At 37.1% G+C, this 21,238-nt stretch overlaps 1 protein-coding gene across 2 annotated transcripts in view; it reads right to left on the reverse strand.

Moving 5' to 3' along the window:
• Positions 1 to 21,238, reverse strand: part of GPC6 (glypican 6) — an 804,821-nt gene that overhangs the window by 526,959 nt on the left and 256,624 nt on the right. For both annotated transcript variants that reach the window (XM_014955517.1, XM_014955516.1), the window contains exon 2: positions 19,679 to 19,837. In XM_014955517.1, the coding sequence (XP_014811003.1) occupies positions 19,679 to 19,837 (159 nt within the window). The remainder of the gene's footprint in view (positions 1 to 19,678; positions 19,838 to 21,238) is intronic.

Below are 21,238 nucleotides of genomic sequence, written 5' to 3' on the forward strand. Positions count from 1 at the left end.
TATCTTCAAGCGATAGCTGTATAAGGAATAGAGGAACATTTAGTTTGGTATTCTCTGAACAGATATTTCAAGAGAAAAGGCTCAAGATGACATCCTGATTCCCATCAGTCCTCTGAGAACTGAGCTTTAAGATGCTGGACAGCTGAGAGCAAAATGCTGTAGCAGGCAGGTGCTGGGCCAGCCAGCAAACTAATTACATGCATCGTATGCTGCCAGTTGAAGGAATAGACATCTAAGTGTATTTGTAGCATTTGCGAACAAATCTCCCATCATCTTGTCATACATTGAAGACATAGAATGCATCTCTTTTTGCAGCTTTCTGGTTGTATGTCTTTTTTCTTCCTAAATACTTCTGAACATAAGACTGTGCTAAATACACCTGTGATTTAACCTCTGGACTCACTTCTGGTCCTGAGGAGATGCAATGGTTAGTTTCTCCTTTTCTATTCTGTTTTACCTGTACATATTTTCGTTTACTTGTTTGTGTGTTTGGTTTTTTACCAGTATGCTGACATTCTGGGTAGGCAGTCACAACTATATATATCACATGAAGTAAACAGTGATTGTAACAGTTAATTTTATCAGAGAGTATCCTCATCATTCAAACACCATTATTTAGCAACAGCTGTTGCTTTCCAGTATCTGTGATATCATAACACGTTCCTGGAGGACAAGTAATGTGGCATAACCAGAGAAGAGGAAAAATGAGTAAAAGCCAAAAGGTGCCACAAAATGAATTTGCACTTTAGTTAGTGCACATGTTTTTAAGCAATACCCTTCTTCCTGCCCTTCAAGTTATGAGCAGAGCTGGCTCTTGGAATTCATCACGTGCCAGAAAAAAGCAACATAACATTTCTCTTCAGCCTAAAAGGCAGCGTTGTCCTGCCTTTATGAAGAAGGCGTCATCTTAAGAGGAGGAATAGGTAGCTATCACTGAGCTGTACAGTTGTTCTCTGTAACACACAACATGCTCTAGGTGGACTTGCTTTGGCAGGGTGGGTTGGACTAAATGATCTCCAGAGGTCCCTTCCAATCGCATATCATTCTGTGATTCCGTGATTCCGTGAGGATAACTTTAGTTTTCCAGTTCTGTATAGAAATATGGTACATATAAAGTATTTGGCAACTGAAACAAAATTTCTAATAGAGAAACTCTATTCTAAGTCCTTATCTACAGAGCCTATAGTCAGGATGTTCTGCTTAACAGCTAAGAAGTGCTGCAAAATATGTTGAAGTTTAATATTCATGATTTATAGTTAGCTCACTAGAGAATGATGCCTTGGTGCCTTGGGCAGAATTTACTAGCTGAAATCAAAACCCAGCCCAGCCTAGTGAAATAACATATTTATTTGTTGTTCATTTTGGAGAAAATTTGAGGAAATCAAGAAGGGGTAGTTATTTAATGTTTTAGAGATATACTAGGCACCTTAATACCCACTGAGAGACAGAAAATGCAATGGTCAATGCTGTAATGGTACTCAAGGAAACAATTTTAGTGCCAACCAAACTTAAATGTCTTTATGAACACTGAATCTAAGAAGGTTGCAAGATCTGGTAACAAATCTGAAGAAAAAGGCTTGCTTTGTTTGAAAAATAGTTGGGGTTCAGGGATCCACTCTGTCTGTGGGAAACTGGCATGGAGTTGCACAGCAGAAATTCGATACAGTGTGAGCACTGTTGTTTTGAAAGATCAATGATGAGAGGAGGTTATGGCAGAATTTCAGCAGTTTAATTAGTTACGTTAGTAGTACATCCCAAAGAGCTTGTGTCAGATAAAAATGGGTGTTCTTTTCAAATGAATCATCTATTAATCACCTGGAAGAAGGAGTAAACAGCACAGTAGTTAAATATGCAGATGATTCAAAAATGGGAGGTGTTGCAACCACTAATATAGAGGTAAGACAAAATGCCTGTAGTGACAGAAAATAAAAATTGGCAGTCACTAGTGAAGTAGGTTCTCTCTAGAAAAATACAAGAGAATGCATTAAATACAAATAGGAAAATAATTAAACAGGAATACCTGGGGTGAAACTATCTGAGGGTAATAAATGTGAATGTGAATGTGTAACACAGTCTTGCAGCAAGGAAAAAAATGAGTTTCGTTTCACAGGGCAAAGAATAATTTAAATGAGAAACCCCTTCTATGGCAACATGGTACACTCACAGAATATTGTGCATTGGTCTGGACACTTCTATATAAAAACCTGAACTGAAAGGAATTTACAAAAAATTAGTAAAACTGACTATGAGATAAAAATAAACTTATGAGAGAAAAGCAAAAGAATTCTTGTTTGGATTAATGAAAAACTTTAAGTTTCCCTAAAAATTTTATGGCAATAACATCAAGAAAGGTGGGCTATGTCTAAGAGTCTAAGACAGTGCAGATGAAAAGCAGCCCCTGTTCCATTTGCAATTTTATCACTATCAAATTGTGTCACCTCAGGAAAATTAGATTGCCTTTATGTTCCTCAGTTTCTTCACCATATTTATAGGTATATGAATATTATAAAAATATTTTCTTAGTTCACAGATAAGTTGCAAAACTTTAATTAACAAATCTTGATTTGAACTCTTTTTAGAGCAAAATATAAATAGTAGAAAATACATGGTGTGAAAAACAAACTATGCCTGTGATACTTTCACATACAGAAGAACGATCAAGATCTGGATAGGTTAAACTGCTTGAAAGAATGAGTTAGCATAATTGTGATTCAAAGGGTTAGGAATACGTGATTTACATTCTCATTTAACACCTATGATTTCCATCTCTGTGATTCTGGGACAATGATCCTTTGTATATTCATCCCCCTGTGAATAATATGTGTGAAGTCTTTCTATGTGGCTAGAATTCTGAATTTGGTTAAAATATGACAATGTAGGACCCCCCTGCAAAATCTGACTACAAATTTTCTTTTCAGCAAAGTGTCTTGAGTCTAATTTCAGAAATGTTTGAAGCAGATGCAGATTTGAAAACAAGCCCTGTCATTTGGAGAATGAATATGCAATTCATAATTGTACTTTTTGGTACTGGGTGGGGTAGTGGATAGTATTTTTCACACCATATTAATTATCTACTAAATTCTAATTGCTAAATCTGTTTTCAGCCTTTCTTCATATCTTACCTAAGAAGAGATGTCAGCTTTAACAGGAAAGCCTGACAATCCATAAGCATGTTCTCTGTTCAACAGTTAAAATGCAACAGAGATTGACATCAGCATAAGAAAAAGTTCCATTTATTATCTGTGTGACTAATCTAGAATCATGCTTTCACAAGGAATATGGCCTTAGAAGTGCTCTACTCCCTAGACATTTCTAAATCATCCCCCAAATTCCTTCTCATGATACTGAGCTCTTAGAAACGAAACCAGATTATTTTCTTTCCCCTAGTCATACCAACTGGGATCATTACTGCAAACTTTGAGCTGTCCTGGTTTACTTAATAATTAAGTTGGCAAACGCAGAAAAATGAAACTTATTTGGAAGATAACCTCCCTCCAAGAGGGAACAGTATAGTAATGTATAGATGGTAATGACTCAGGGATAGAAAAGGTATCATCCACCTTTATCATTTAATGAACAAATAACACTATTATCTTATTAGAAAGTGTGGGCTGCTTCCATTGTAAAGCACAGTACATCTAGGTAAAACCTAGATCTATTTCCTGAAAGGACTTCAAGTCAATGCCCCAGCACTATATAAATGTGATACTCCATTAAGTCACACATGTTTTGCAAACAGAAGCTGAGAAGAAACCTTTTAGCTGTTGCAGAATTTGCTGAACTTGTTTGTAGATGGTCTATTAGTGAATTTGATAGTGTGCTGTTTCACTAGGTAGACTAATAAAGTCTTTTAAATAGACTAAGTGGTAAGGCATTGGTAGGAGGAGGGTCTGGCCCTATTCTGTGAGTTTGAAATCTGCATTGGTACTTCGATGATTTTATGTCACAGCTGAAAATAAGCAGAACTCACTAAGCTAGTGAGTTCCTCCTCAAAATCTCCACCTCCTAATTTTGTTCTCTTTTGACTGTATTTTGTTCTTATCTGCAATAGCTACTTGCCATACTACATGGCCAGACCATTGAATTTTACCTCTCTCTCTCTTTCTATCCGTTCCTTCACTTTTTTTTTTTAATCTGAAGAAACCACAGCACATTTTTGCTGATTTAACAAGCTAAACCAGTTCAGTTGATTTAAAGTTGGCTGATGTTATGCAGGACTATCACAGTAAGGTGACCTTGTGGTTGATCCTAAACTTTGACATCTAAAATTTTGAAAAATATGAGTTTAGTTATAACCAGCCTAAACATGTTCATCATAGTAATGAAGAAAATGTCAGGCGAGAAGGATATGTAAAATCTGAGTAGCAAAAGGAGATTTTTAAAAAGACAGAAGGAAGGAACCCACACTAGAGAATATTGAGGTCCTGTATTCAAGTTGTATGTAAGGAAAACAAAGGTCATTCATTCAAATATGGGTAACTTCAGGCAGTATCTTTTAAATCTTTGCAAGCAGAAGAAATTTAAGTAATTTATTTTTTCCCTTTTCATTTTCTTTTTTAATAAAAAATATTCTTTTAAATTATTTTTAATATTTTAATATTTTCATCCAAAAATATACTTGGTACAAAGATGCCTTGTTTTGAACTTTTATCTGTGCACTGGATAGCCATCAGAAAATTATCTTGCTACCAGTATGTCTAGTACAACACTTAAAATGCAAGATCAATATTCATCTCCTTACATAAAAAAAAAAAAATTAAAAAAAAATTCTGTAAGCCACAGGCAAGAATACTGAGCAAGCAACAAACAAGAAATAACACATGTCCACAATATTAACTTTTAATGGGCATGAACAGCACTGCACAAACTCACAAGTGATATTATCACCTGAGTCTCAGTTTGAGACCTGCCAATAGAAAGTCCAGGGATACCTTCTTCTGCACGACTATAGCACTTCATTAGAAATGCACAAATCACCCCTGTAAATGGTCACCGTGTCTGTGATTTTTCTTCCTGATGCTGTATTTGTATTCCAAAGACTACATAAAAAGCCTCTCACACCATTGCTAGTCCTAACTTAAATATGGATTATAGCTTTCCTGGGTATGCTTAAAGTAGTAAAAAAAAGAAAATACAACATAGATTATTGATAAGGGCATTGCCAGTCTGCATAGTACACATTTTCTATTTAAGGAATTTGTAAAATATAGCATTAGAGAAACTAATTAAAGAGATTAAGACATTTAGAAATTTTAGTCAAATCAGGAAACTGCTATTGTTTTTATGCTGTGTTAAGACTGTTTCCTTTCAAGCTGTGCATTTGAAGGCCTAATTACAGATACTCCTTGCATTCTGAAGTCTCTTTCAAGTTGAAGCGGAAAAGTCAGTGCCTAGAGGAGGGCAGATTTACATTCTACATAATATTCAACAACAACAAAAACTTCCTGCTGGTAAACAGTCCTCAAGTAACAGCTGCCTTCTCCTGCTTGTACCTTTAGATGATTCACCAGATCCTGCAACCTTTGATAAATAAATCCATTGACTGCAATGGCAATAAAGCCCTGTGGATTGCCCAGTGAGAGACCTTTGCTGAGGTGTCCTTTCTTGGGCCACCAGGTTTCAATGCTTATCTGTCCTTTCTTGGGACTAAGGCCACCACAAAAACACAGTCAGTCCTGATCTGCCCTTCCCTCACCTCTAATCTTCCTTTCCTCTTTCGTATTACTCTTCTTCCATGTGCCTCTTTAGAAACAGATGAACAAAACCATTTCCTCCGAAGCAAACCGCTACAACAGGGATAACGTTCCAGTGAGCAACCTACTGATGCGTAAGTAGAAAACCAGACCATGCCAGAGAAACACATCTCCCAGCAATGTAACTACATAAATCACGACCATAGCCCAGGTGAAGGTGAGGATAAGGAGTTTTATTTCAAAGTGCTTTTTTGAAAATGCTTTGGCTTGCTCTATTTTATCTTACGCGTTAGCTGGAAATGCAATTGATCCCCATGCAAAGCATTGGCATTAAGCCTGCGTATATTTAGGTCCAGCACATACTTATCCTTGGGCTAAGAACTGAACAGGGATTTTTCTAGTCATGGATTTCAGTGTGTATGAAAGAAAGTAGTTCAAAAAATCAGTCATTTTAAGGAAGAGAATATAGGAATGTAAGTTGCCAGAAAATCCAAATAAATCCCTATGCTTTTAGGCTTCCCTGTGGACAGTTAAGCATGATATTATCCTGGCAAGAATAGTATTGTCTCTCTGGCTTTGAACTAACACTAGTCTCTTTTTTCTTTTTCAAGAACTATGTAAAATCAGAGAAAAGTAGAACTCAAGTATACTTAGACTCCTCAGACCAGCAGTAATTTCCTTCCACACAGAACCACTACTAAAGGGCCATTTGAAAATGTTTTTCTGTTTCTCTTTCACTTTCCAAAGCCTCTCCTATTTTCATGACATTTTGCTTTGGCATAAAACGAAATACTTATAAAAGGGTATGCAGATTTAATAAGGCGGGTCCTGATCCAATGATCACATCTATACAGAGATTACATGATACTGAAACTGTTAAAAAAGCTAAAGATATGCCCAGAGTTATTCAAGGAGTGTGATACTGTGACTAGAAACTATAAGGGGAAGAAAAGACTGTTGTAGGGCAATTTCCAGTATAAGAGCTGTGTAAATTCTTAATTTAAATTTCCTTAATGATCACTTGCTATTTAACATCTCATTTTTATTTAACAGAGAAGCTGTCACGTAGGAATTCCTGTCCTGCAAGGCATTTTATTTTATCCCTATCTTTAATTATGCGACCATATTACTTGCTTGAGAAGCTGGTGTCTGGCAGTGGACTGCTGAAAAAAATATAACACACTAAAATAACTTCAGCTTCGATACAAGCTTCCACAGAATACTAATTTATTTGTTTCAGTCCACTTATTGGCATTTGGAGGTATATCTGTGTCCAAGGTAAACAGTGTGACACAGACATGGATTGATTGATATTTAAATAGTACAACTGTGTATCTGCTAAATAATATCTTTAAGTCAATAGAATGAACAGAATGAAACCGAATCGTTACAATGTCTTAATAATTGGTATTGATAAAATGCTGGCTATGCCAAAACATTAGAAGAGTGGTTAAGGAGGAATGAATTGGAGGACTTCGTTTATTAATGACATTTTGAGAACAAATCCCAGGAAGCATGCTAGATCCAGGGATGTGTGATGTTGGGTACACCTCAATACCCTATTTGGAAAACTGTTACTAGCATCACTCAACTCTCCATTTCATCTTCCCTATCTCCAAACTTTCATGCTGCTGTGATTTTTCAGCCACGGCACTTCAGGCTCCGCATTGACACAGAAAAATGCCACATGTGGTATAGCCTGCACTATACAAATGGGGAGTAGTTAAGAAGGTTGGTTGATTTAGCAGCATCTTGCCTCTGTATGAAATGTCACCATTCCCATTGATTGCATTGCTAGAAGAAAAGTCTAAAAAGTAAACTCCAAGAATTATCAGAAATAAGCTCCAAGAATATGGCAAAACCGGACCACATGGTAACGTAATGGACAGTGCTACACATGGGATTTTCACTGGTTCAAGTTTACAGCTAAGAGAAACAAACAAAAATTGATTTAAATCAGATGAGAATGATCAAGCCTGTATACCTTTACTTAGACTTGAAATCCAATGTGTGAATAAATATATCAGAACTTTTAGGGCTGAATACAAACATGATTACAAGTGCACAGTGGCCTTTCAAAATATCAGATCATGTATGTTTTGGTACAAAAATAGGACATATAGGAAAAAAAATGGCTTTGGGGCATCATACTAAAAACAAGACTAATTTCACAGCTGTAGCTCTCCGCTAGCTGTATCTGTGTTCACTAGGCAGCAGATCCCAGCAAGCTGGGTTTGGGTAGAGTCCAAAACCAATCCCGAGATGTCTGATACTCTGGGATCCACTCCTCATAGCCTAGAAGTATCTTCAGGTCATGGCCAGTACTGAAGCTTCATTAGGCACCAGAGAAGGTGAGATAGGTTTCTGCTGCAACTTTATTAAATAAGCTTAAATGAGTATGTTATTTACTTGTAAGAGTGTCAGGAAAGTTATGAACATATATGCAACAGCAGACACTGAAAAACTGTTACTTTCCAGGGTGTGTTTGAGATTTGGTTGTAAAGCATCAAAGTGTTAACATCAGAAACTTGTAAAAATTAAAAATGCAGTGCTGCTGCTTCAAAGAATTTCACTGTGCCATAAAATATACTATTGCAAAAAAATAATAATTTGATTCCTTATCATAAATCCAAATGTTGGATTTTTCAGTTGAAAAGAACCTTTAGCATTCATTTTAAATTCTTAAAAATATTTGAATTTACTGAAATTCAGAACTAAATCTGTACAGCATTTTGTTGACATCAAAATACATATTTCAATTTCAAAATTTGCTTCTTGTTTTGTGTCGTGATTGAAACAAAGTGTTTCCTTCAAGCCATAGCTTCCAGATTTTGAAAATTAAACATCCCAAACAGCCATTATTTTCTTAGACTTAATAGTTAATTGCCCTTAGAAAATAGTACATTTCCTAATCTGTATTCCTTCACAGACAAGCTTGTCGTATGTTTTCTCTCTAGAGATTTTACATGCTCCAAAAACTAGTTCAAATCAAGCAGAGATCATCTCATCTTCTAGCAGTTACTCCATGGTGCTACCAAACTTTGATTCAAATACACACAACTATGTATAAATTGATGCCTTCCTTAAGCTGCACAGCCCAATGAAAATGCTTCAATGTGAAAAGAAGGAAAAAGCAGGTCACAAAGAATTCGTTTTCTCAGAGCAGTTTTAGTTCTGGCTTAGACAAGCAGCTGTTATCAGAGTGAAAAAAAAATCACATACATTGTACCCACTCACTGAAGTTAGTGGTCAACAGCTAACTCCTGTTTCCTTTTTTTGGCCATAATCTTGCTGAGATTTCATTGACTGAAAATGTCCTACGTTACTGAAATGAGCTGTTTTCACCTCCTTCCTGCTTCACATATGTCTGATGTTTTCACTCTTCAAGAGCAAGGACAGCCTTTTAGCTGTGTGTTGATTAATTCTCTAACTCTGAAATAGCAAATGGCTTCTAGATGCTCCCATGACACCACAAAAAAGTATCAATACACAGTAAATAATTTCAGTAAAGAATGTTAAATTTATAACCTGACATATATTAAAGAAGATATATTTCAGACCTTAAGGCTTGTTGTTCATTTGATTAAAATTCTCAGCATATCTTCAAACACACTTGAAGTAGCAATGGTGTCCATGATCTGTCTCTCCACTAATATGAAGACTATTGTCCACAAAAGCTGCATCAAGTTACCCACCTAAGATTGCTCTTGTAAGATACATACTGTTCTTTACATTGTTATATTCATAATAGATAGTTTACGGCACAGTATTTTTGGTCCTACCTCTCTCTCTTTTCCCCAGCTAATCTGTTTTATGCATTGCCCTTACAATATCACTGCTGTTAATGATGGGCAACTGACCTGCATGTTGCTAAAACATTCATCTGACATTTCACTGATGTATCATCCTGAGTGTACGAAGCACACAGGTTACCACTAGAAGAAGATTAGAGTTTTTTTCTGATAAAGCTTGTGAATGAATCTCTACATACTCCAGAGTAAACTGAGCATGTGATGCATATACAATAAACACATTAAGCAAAAACCATTTCAGCATAGTTTCGAAAAGATGGGAAATTTGGAAATAAACATCCCAGTTTATGTAAATATCCCAAGAAGTAAAAGAGTGGGTACTGTATCAGAAATAGGCAAAAAAAAGAATCCATCAAAAAATTTACGGACAATCAGTAAAATTTAGTGTTCCAATATATTTAGGAAAATTGGAATATTTCAATTATATAAGTGCCTCTATCTATTGAGCTATATGTTTTTTAAGTCCCAAGATTTCAGAAACAGTATCTTAATGTTCATGCACAGTACCAACAAGCAAGAAATCCTGCAATATGGACAATCCAGTAGGCCTTGCATTTTGACCATCTGCTTTTTCTTTTGTCTGTAGCAGTTTGGCCAGTGCCAACTGCGCTAGTTACGGTGGTGTCACATCTGACAACAGTTGGTCTGCAAGCGTGGTGTTACTCTAACCAGCCTGCCCACACAGCATTTGTCATCCCTCACCAGCACCGAGTGGGGCTGCCCACACAGGCACCGACGGCTACTCCTTTCTACCAGCACCTACACAGACATCTAGATTGCACAATGGGAGCGTAGGCAGCATGTCTTTATTTTTACCTCTCAGCTATGGGCATAGAATGAGACATGATGTATTGCAAGCAGGGAAGACTTCAGAAGCAATACCCATGTGCCACATCTTTCCTATCTTCTTTCTGAAGATCTGGTAGCTTTGTTTTAGAAATGCAATGTTCATAGTTACCATTAAGTATAGCACAAGTAGACCTTAATATGCCTGCTTTTAAACTATCTCTAAAAGTATCCTTATGGCACATAGGCATATAGTTCCCTTCTCTCTCTGTAAGATCTCACTGCTAAAAGTGACATTCCTATGACCTTCCTCCCAGAAAAAGAGCCATTTTCATATTTTTATTATAAACCACAGAGCAGAGGTAAAAGGAAAAAAAAACTGAGTGTACGAAGCACACAGGTTACCACTAGAAGAAGATTAGAGTTTTTTTCTGATAAAGCTTGTGAATGAATCTCTACATACTCCAGAGTAAACTGAGCATGTGATGCATATACAATAAACACATTAAGCAAAAACCATTTCAGCATAGTTTCGAAAAGATGGGAAATTTGGAAATAAACATCCCAGTTTATGTAAATATCCCAAGAAGTAAAAGAGTGGGTACTGTATCAGAAATAGGCAAAAAAAAGAATCCATCAAAAAATTTACGGACAATCAGTAAAATTTAGTGTTCCAATATATTTAGGAAAATTGGAATATTTCAATTATATAAGTGCCTCTATCTATTGAGCTATATGTTTTTTAAGTCCCAAGATTTCAGAAACAGTATCTTAATGTTCATGCACAGTACCAACAAGCAAGAAATCCTGCAATATGGACAATCCAGTAGGCCTTGCATTTTGACCATCTGCTTTTTCTTTTGTCTGTAGCAGTTTGGCCAGTGCCAACTGCGCTAGTTACGGTGGTGTCACATCTGACAACAGTTGGTCTGCAAGCGTGGTGTTACTCTAACCAGCCTGCCCACACAGCATTTGTCATCCCTCACCAGCACCGAGTGGGGCTGCCCACACAGGCACCGACGGCTACTCCTTTCTACCAGCACCTACACAGACATCTAGATTGCACAATGGGAGCGTAGGCAGCATGTCTTTATTTTTACCTCTCAGCTATGGGCATAGAATGAGACATGATGTATTGCAAGCAGGGAAGACTTCAGAAGCAATACCCATGTGCCACATCTTTCCTATCTTCTTTCTGAAGATCTGGTAGCTTTGTTTTAGAAATGCAATGTTCATAGTTACCATTAAGTATAGCACAAGTAGACCTTAATATGCCTGCTTTTAAACTATCTCTAAAAGTATCCTTATGGCACATAGGCATATAGTTCCCTTCTCTCTCTGTAAGATCTCACTGCTAAAAGTGACATTCCTATGACCTTCCTCCCAGAAAAAGAGCCATTTTCATATTTTTATTATAAACCACAGAGCAGAGGTAAAAGGAAAAAAAAGAGAACTTTAATTTAAAATAAACTTTAAAAAGTCTTTTAGACAAGCAGAGATGCACAAAATCTTTTTTCAAATATTCCAGGATCCTTTTTCATGAAATACCATTTTAAGTTTGTTTTTAATTTCCCAGTTGTTTGGACACAGAGGCAAAATAATTAAGAGAAGAAGGGCAGCAAAAAGACAACAATGCCTGTGTACTACAGTCAAGATATTAATGCAAAACACAGTATTTCTGCATTTAATGAGGGTTGAGGACAACAAATGAGAAATGATAAGGCTACAGTTGCTGTTGCCCAGGGTGCTGACACCATGTATGAATACCCTTGTTTTGTAGCTTCTTTTTTTTTTTTTACACGGTCCTTATTTTTGATTCTTACAGCGTGGTTTTTGTCCTTGTGTATCAGGTGAGCACCAACCTTCAGAGTAAGAATCAGGTATGGGCAGCAGAGCCTCTGACAGCTGATCATCAGAAGACTGATGTCTTCCATCAGTGTTATGGACTTGAGGCTGAGTCCTTATTAATCCTATTCTTGTCCATATGCATGTGAAACATCTTTAATCACAGGATTTTTAGTATTTTTAAATCAGTGATTTTACTTATGGGTTAGTATTTTTAAGGCTTGGACACTTAAGTTTAGAAAACAATTTCCTTCATAAAATATTAAAAACATACTATTCAGAGCTTCAGCAAAGATTAAATGTAATTTGAATTCAACAGGACAGTGTTTCTTTCAACCAGCATAAAATAATAACTGACTGCCATAGTGCTTACTTCCATCAATATTTTAATGTCTTTTACCCCACAAAATACTACCAAAAAAAAAAAGAGAAAGGATTATTTTTGCAAAAGAAGCAAATAAAGCACATAGCATCAAGAGTGTTTTAGATATTTCACCCCTTTAGTCCCTTCCTTGGGTGGAATTTATCTGAACAAATGTATAAGTAAGCCCACAGTATAGGCATCTGTGTCTGAACTAAACACCCTCTCTAATCAATACAGAGAAATAAACACTTCAGGGAGAGATTGTTCCTGACCTATTTGAGGTGTAAACTTTAGACTAACATGACTTGCACCTATTATTCCCTATTGACTACCAAGGGAACCTACAAGAGTACCCTACACTGTGGACATCTAATATTCAGCAAGGCAAATTGTGCTTTCCGTTTAACGGGAAAAACACTGGATCCCCACCCTCTCAAAGCTTGCTTGGGTTTGGCTGTACCTGGACAACCTGTGTTATAACGAGAGTCATTTAAGAGTGGGTCATCTCCACCTGCTCCAGGGCAGCAGCTTGTCCTTGGCTTTGCAGCGTCATAAACCTGATGCAGCTGGTTAGAAGATTACATGCTCCACTGACCAGCTGCACTTAGCAAATGAAGCCGCGGAAGAGCAGAGAGAATAAGTCAACCAAATGTACAAAGTGCATTTCCAGCTGCAGGGAGCATGCAGAAGACACCAGGTCCCACAGCGGTGCCCTTCAGTACAGGATTTGACCAGATCACAGGAATTTGCACCACTGGCTGGAAAATGTCCAATCCTTCCTTTCCAAGACTTTCTGTCCTTTCCAAATTTCTAGGTTTGCTGCCTCTCTTCTTTTGGTTATTTTTTTTTAGTAATTTATTTTCAGCTAATGTAACTTAGAAACAAATTTGGACATAATATGTGAAATAATGCTAAACAGTAATCTCAGCACAAATTTTACAGGATTTGACCCTGAAATTGTTAGTAGCCAACAGATTCCTTAGGCTATTATCAATTCTGATAGGATTTGAACTAGGCCTAGAATATTTTATTTTCAAATTAATGTTTCCTCTAGAATATAAGGTAAGGGATCTTTTATCAAGAAAATCTGTAAAGTTTAGAAACTTGCACCAGCTGTCCAACGAAGGCTTGCAAGCAGTTACATACTACAAGCCAGCAGATGTTATCTTTTTTTTTTAAGACTTCTAACTGCTTTAAGACCTGTATTTTGGCAAGTGCAGAAGTTATGGAGTGTGTTAAAACAGTAGATGAATTATATGGAATCTGTGTCCCTGCTAGCACCGGAAACAGTCAAACTGTTGCAGAGTTTTAAAAAGCCACCTGTCCTGCAGTGGATTTTGCATTTGATGGGAAACACATTACAAAGCGACACTGAAATCTTGTTACGCTAACAAAGAAAACAAAACCACCTTGCCCAGAACTAAAAAATTAAATACTTGGTATCGCAGCTTTCCTCTGGTGAAGCTTATGTTCAGACATGGCAGCACTAGAAAAATATGAGTAGTTGCATAAGGTACACAGATTATGCTGTATCTTTTTGACTTTCCCACACTCCTTAGAAGCCTCCTGCCTCCAAAACAGCTCTGTGGAAAAGGCAGACCTTTCTGATTCCCTGCTTCCGAAAAAAAAACCCCACCAAAAAACCAGAACAAAAATCTTCCTGTGAAAACAGTGCCCTTTCACATTCCAAGTAAGCAAAGCATGAAAAAAATATCCTATTGAAAGTCCATCCTTCACCCGCTGACCAGGACACCACCAGTGTGCAAATGGGCTCCTGTGCTGTTGCACTCCCCCTCCTCTGCAGAAGTCCATGGAGGTCAGTGCAACTCCAGGCATGAGCTGTGTGCTCAAGCTGGGCTGGCAGGCTGGGCAGCGAGGGTGGGAGGACTGGGAAGCAGAGGGCAGAAGATTTGCACTGGCCATGCAACTGAACCTCAGCGCATTCCAGCTTCCAGGAACTCCCTTATTTACTTTCCATGGGTTTTTTTGCCAAGTTTAATGAGATAGTTATACGCAGCTACAAGAGTGCATCTCATTAAAGGGTTCTTACTTTGTTGGAAAGCAGCTTCATGAAACACAAGGAAATATCAATCAAGGAATTATCAAGGAAAGATTCAAAACCCTTATTTTTCTTCAAGTTCTTTCATAAATTGTGCAAGAAAAGAAAAAGGGAATACAGGGTGTCTGGGATGGTAACTATTCTTGCAGGTATTGTTTTGGGAGATTATCTTTGAAACTTTCTTTCCTGCCCTGTAATTTACACTGCTAGTGCTGGTAACGACTGTAAGAAATACAAGCAGCACTAATGGGTATGGATCACTGTTCTCTTAGACTGTAAAAAAATGGAGCATGGGGAATGATGACCCTGTAAGATAGATCAATGCAGCTGCAGATTGGTTCTTAACGCTATTCAGGTTATTTTTCTTAAATGGCATCATGCCTTACACGTTCCACAGAAGGCTATCCATATCCATTCAAGTTCATGACAGCTATTCTTAGACATTCTTTCATTTTTAACATCATTACCAAGACTACTACTGTAATTTTTTAATGAGAATGAGGAGACGGTGTCCCTTTTATTAGGTTCAGATCTATTTAGTTTAAATTAAAATTATTTGCTGTAATTTTCCTATAGTTATTCAAAGGATTAGTGAGAAAACGTCACTGAACAGCTACTTGTCTCCTCATTAACATTCATTACAAAACTTTCCGGTAGGGCTGATTTCGGCTGCTGATGGAGCAATACTTAAAAGAAATTGGCTTGTCTGAGAAACAGCTGCTCAGCAATGCCACTTTACAAGGGAATCAGTGATAATAAGATGATACTATTACAGCTACACCAGGATCATAGTATATTTTAAGCTGCTTTGAGGTGTACAGTGGGGGTCCAAGAATTAGAGCATGATTGCTTGTCTATTGCTAGAAACAGGAAACAGCTGATCATTACATGTCTGCTTATTTGGATTAGTCCTACCCAAAGGCTTGAGTTGACAGAAAAATCTGTATCTGTTGGAACTCTTCACTTCCTATGTGTTTCCTTTCTGCTTGAAGAGTTTTTTGTTCTGTTTCGTAGTTTTTGGAAAGCTTTGTAAGTCTCATAGCTGAAAAAGGAATTGCATTCTTTCCTAGGAACATTGAGCACCTACTGCTTCAAAGGAATTTTTCAAATTTCATGGCTTTCTTTCTTAGGCAACATTCTCAAGAGAAGAATTTCTGGATCCTTATGCACCCATTAGTGAAATTCCAGATACTGATTTTTCTACATGACCATCCAGTGTGGCAACGTAATGGCAAATATACAGATGTGGGCAACAGAGATGTAAACATCTGCACATAAGGGTCAGTCAAGAAAAAACTGGCAGCTGGTTTCATGTTGTCTACTGACCTGTGCTAATTCACATCTATTGTCTAGAATATGGAAACTAAATGAAAAATATTATTGTCAGACCTTTGAGTGAGACAGCTTTGAAGCTCACATACTATAAGGAATAAAACACTTTGGAAAAAGTGAATCTAGAAGAATGGAGTAGTTAAAAGTCCCAACACAGTGACAGCCCCTTAGAAATGTGGAAGACAAATGAATAAGAAATTAGTAAGATTGTACACAGCTTTAGGATGCAAAAACTGATTGCCAGTTAAAAAGCACAATTTCTTCTGATCACAGCTGGTCCCAAAATGTTTAATAGTTTTTGAAGTTCTCTGTTTTGAATTTCATATTTAGCTTCTCCTGCTTACAGTTATTACAGAAATTAGTTCTTGTAGAGATTTGAAAAGCACTGCACTTCAGGTAAAATGATGACAGAAATGATGTAGGAACGCTGCCAGCAGCCTGAGGGAGGTGAACCTTCCTCTCAGCTCAGCACCGTTAAGGCCACATTTGGAGTGCTGGGTCTAGGTCTGTGCTCCCCAGTACAGGAGAGATATGGATGTACCAATGCAAGTCTGGTAAAGGGCAGTGAGATGATGAAAGGACTGCATCATCTCTCATATAGGCAGAGGCTGAGAGAGCTGGAACTGTTCAGCCTAGAGAAAAGAAGGCTCAGGGGGATCTCATCAATGTGTATAAATGGCTGATGGGGAAATTAAAGACGGAGCCAGGCTTTTCACAGCAGAGCCCAGAGAAAGGAAAAGAAGTAATGAGCACAAATCAAAAAAACAGGAAATTCCACATAAACACAAGAAAACACTTTTTTACTATGAGGATGGTCAAACACTGGCATGTTTCCCAAAGAGGCTGTAGAGTCTCCATTCATGGAGATACTCAAAATGTGGCTGCACATGGTTCTGGAATACCTGTGGTAGCTGACCTTTGAGCAGGACAGACTGACTCGGCCACCTCCAGAGGTGCTTTAACATCTCAGCCATGCTCTCATTCTGTGATTCTGTGTGTCTTACCCAAGACTAATGAGATAATGTTTAAAGTACAGCAGATTGAGTTTTCTTGTAGATTAGATCATTAATAGAAATCTGGGGCAAAATCCTGAAAAGGAAAACAGACCTCAAATTACCTCTCAAAATGGAAATCATAAAATCATTCCATCTATGCTTAAGTGTATGGCTGTGCGACGTAAAGTGAGAAAGAATGCATATGAAGGTCAGATCATAATTCAACAAAGAGTTCACACAACCCTAGAAGGTCTTATGTTTCAAAGATTAACATTACCCTAAAACACGGCTGATACAGCAGAAAAAAAATATTGCAAAATCTGCAAGACCTTCCATGTCCCATTCAAGAGTTCACAAAATTACATAAATGTCTGCACAACCAAAGAAGTTGGCATCAACACTAGCCTAAATTAACTCCTCACGGGAGCAACGGTACTATACACTCTATCTCAACATTACTTAAATTTTTATATATTCCATTACTTAGATATGTTGCTCTTGATAAACATAGGTTCGGTACACAATGTCCATAAAATCATAACAATTGGCTGCATTTCTTTTGTTATTTGTGGTGTACTAACATCAAATGGCAGAATCATGTATCAGAACTCCCTTGTGCAACCAGAGTACCAAATTAAACAACAACAACAAAAAGATTATTCTTGAAGAGTTAAAATTTGACATTATCTAATCTAGCAATCCAATACTTGCTTTATACCGACAAGCATCATTCTATTTTAAACAGCAACAAATCTAGCTGTTTTTATACTGAAAGAGACCCTGTTAGGTGAATATATTTTTCCACTACTTTTTTTGTCCTTCTAGAAAGACTAAGCAGTTTTTCCATATAAGTGAACAACTTTTGAATAGTTTTAGAATAGCATTAAAATACTGAAAGTATACACAAAGTTCAAATGCTCTTTGATAGGACTTCACACTGCAAATTCCCTTTAAAATACCAATGATAAGCCGGAAGAAAGCACTTAGTAATTTAATCCAACTTCCTGCAGAGCAGACCCATAAGAATCCCAGAATGCGTTATTTGCAACAGGTCGGTGAACTTTCAGCTATATACCTTACTGTTAGTATTAAGATACAGAATTTCAGGCTACTGAAAAAGCCATAATGCGCTTAAGTTCTTTGCAATATAAAAAACCATAATGTTACCAAAGAGTTAAGAAGGTGCCATCTGAGCTGTGTGGTCAATGAGCCCAGCGTTTTCAGTAAACTGCATTACTCACTGAACACCAGTGATAATCCTAATTATTTTTTTTCCTAGAAAAAGAGAAAAGCCTTGCATGTGCCATAGACAGTTTGAAATGTCTGTTCTACTTGTATACTCATCTTGTAATACTGCACACAACTTCTGGATATTTTTTTTTAGGTCCTTCAAAGCCAAGTAAAATTTTGACCATTCAGTACGCAAAAGGTTCCAACTTCACCTTGAAAAGGAAGCCATCACAATGCAGAGCACTGCAGAGTCATCCACACTGCAGTTCTTCCAAGGAGTAAGGACATTTTCTAAATAGTATTAGCATCTGATCTGCTGTTGGGGACTTTTCTCCAGCTCATCCTCATATTATACATTTCACATTCCCTCCTTTTATAATTCATCTTCCCTTCTGTGTCATATTGAAAGAATCAATATTAGGAAAAAAATAATCTTTAATTGGATGAAGAGAATGATACAGAATTGCCCTAAGGAATTACACACTTCACCTTTTTTTCTGAATGTGACCTCAGAGTTTCAAAGTAAATTTCCAACCTCAGGGATAACCTTTTTACCATTCTCCTACATGTGTGCATAACCCTTGTTACCTGGGGTTAGCCAGCTTTACTGCACCTGTTTGCAGGCTTTCTACCTACATGCAAAGATGCAGCTCTGCAATCCTCTCTGCAATGCCGAGTTACAACTCTTAGTGCCAGACCCTTTCCATCTTACACATATGCAGGAAATGCTCAGGGGGACATTTTCAACACAAATAAAGATTTCATATTTAGATAAATCCATGACCGAATAATGTGAAGCTCTTTTACTCTTTGCTAATCTGCAGTTTATGAGAAAAACTCAATACAGTGTGACTTGTAAATCATAAAAACTGCTTAATGTTCATTATTACAGACAAGCATTTAGTAAATTGTGACAACAAACCCTTGATTTTACAAAGATCTTACCAAGGCTGAAGAGACTGGAGTACTGATTACAAACAAATAAAAACCCCAAACTATCCTTGCCATTTCTTTCTAGGTACAAAGGACGTGTTCAATACTGCTTAAGTGGTTTGCATGACAATCTCTCTCAAATGCAACTGAAGCCTTAGTGTTTGGAAGCCAGAAGCCCTCGAAGGGACTCTGTACATCACAAGAAAATCATGCAAGAAAAAACTAAAGCCTTACAGAAAGGCAGACTACAAACAACCTGTTTTGCAATAATAAAAATCATGGGAGATCCACAGTTCATCTTGCAACAGTGAACATAATTGCAAACCTAAATTTTGCATTTGAAACTAGGAGACAAAAATTATAAACCTCTCTATGCATATCTAATGTCTATTTTCAACATTAGCCAAGCCTGCAGGCGTTTAACAGTCCAATTCTTGATGTCATTGTAATTAAAGGCAATACTCACGAGGCTGATAAGCATACCAGCTGTAAGTTAACCCTTATCTTAGCCAAACTGATGATTTTAAATCTGATATCTAATTGTAAAGAAAAGAACATTGGCATTTATTATGGTTAACTGACTTTTAAATCCCATAACCTTGGAAATGAGTAAATTATATCCAGCCTACCATCAAACTTCTTGTGCCGGGATACAAAAGTTGTGCGTACAAAGTGACTTGTCTCCTCCACTAAGTTTTCAAACTCCAGTTTGCTCTGTTGGCTTAACTTGTCCTCCATTTCTGAGGTGCAACACGTATACTCCTGAGGGCAGATTCTCAAATGTTCCCCTGGAAACACAAGAAAAAAGGGAATTAGAAATATATAAATACAGATAGAAACCTGTCAGAACAAATTCAGTGAAAATTCAGTGAAATATACATCATGTCTCTTCAGTTAAGGAAGGTGGGCTACCCAAAGATCTCTTTAAGGCTTGACTACTTGATTTGAAACACTTTGTATCAACGAGTTTGCCATAGTTGGGTATTCCTTACACAGGAGGGGAGAAACACTTTGCAGAGTTGTTTTGATACTTCAAAAAGTAGAACTGTCTCATGCCAAAAAGTGATTCCTCATGTTGAAGGAGCCTTCTTCATAAACAGACATATACTTAAAAATTCAAAGACAATTGCTTGCTTCCTGTTTGTATTCCAAATGCCTGGAGAAATACCTAGTGAGATGACCTGCTACAAGTTATCAGAGCTGTCTTGCTGTCAAAAACCAAAATAGACAAATTATGTATTTCTGTAGATAGGTCGCACTTGCTCAAATACACCAAAACATTCTCCCCTTCTACTCTTCCTTCCCTTCTGCTTGAGTAAGTGTATTTTAATGACTATGTTTGGGTGACCAATGTTTTTGTTGGGCAGCGTTTCTTGTCAGACTGAGCAAGTGCTCTGCTGAATAGGAGAAAGCAATGAAGAGTTTAATTAATGCTTATGTTATACGGAAATGCAATGTAAAAGGTAATGAAAGCCTCTTATTTAATTCAGTAGATTTGTCTCTCGAAGCACTGTGCTAGTTCTGACAATATTGCTTTCTTCGGTACAATTTGCGAGTGGAAACCAATTCTTTAGCTCATGAAATTAAAATGGTCTGTTATTACATGAAATGTGAATTTCCAATTGACACTGTACTATGAGTGTCAGAAACATTTAGCTCAGTTTGTACAAAGGCAGGAAATTCTACCATTCCCTCTTGAGAAATAAAAAGAATGATGTGCCTCTATGATTAAAGTTACTTGTAAGGCAATGAAAACATTTAGCTTTCTGTACACCGAATCCTGATTAAAAATCCCTCTGCAAATCTCTTAGAGGTGCAAATAAAATGATATACAAAGCCCAAGGGTTAAATAAATACTGGGGACCTGATTCTCATTTATATTGAGGCTCCTTTCTACCGCTGCTGAGCCATAAAGAAGATTTAAATGAAATTTATACCTACTTTAAGGCTACTTTTCACCATTCTTACTATGTAGCAAGGAGAATCAGGCCCTAAGATTTATGCTTCCCAGGGGTATAATGCATTTAGCTGCTGCATCATTTTGAAAACAACATCAAAAAGAGATTTGCAGATGCTTAGAATAAACATCGTCTTCAGTTTGCTCTCACCTTATTCTAGCTTTTGTTTCAATTTTGGAATGAAGTCTTTTATTTTGAAATTTAGTCATTCCTCAACCCTGACCCATCACC

Source organism: Calidris pugnax, unplaced genomic scaffold (genome assembly GCF_001431845.1).
Source record: "Calidris pugnax isolate Ruff unplaced genomic scaffold, ASM143184v1 scaffold153, whole genome shotgun sequence".
Taxonomy (NCBI): domain Eukaryota; kingdom Metazoa; phylum Chordata; class Aves; order Charadriiformes; family Scolopacidae; genus Calidris; species Calidris pugnax.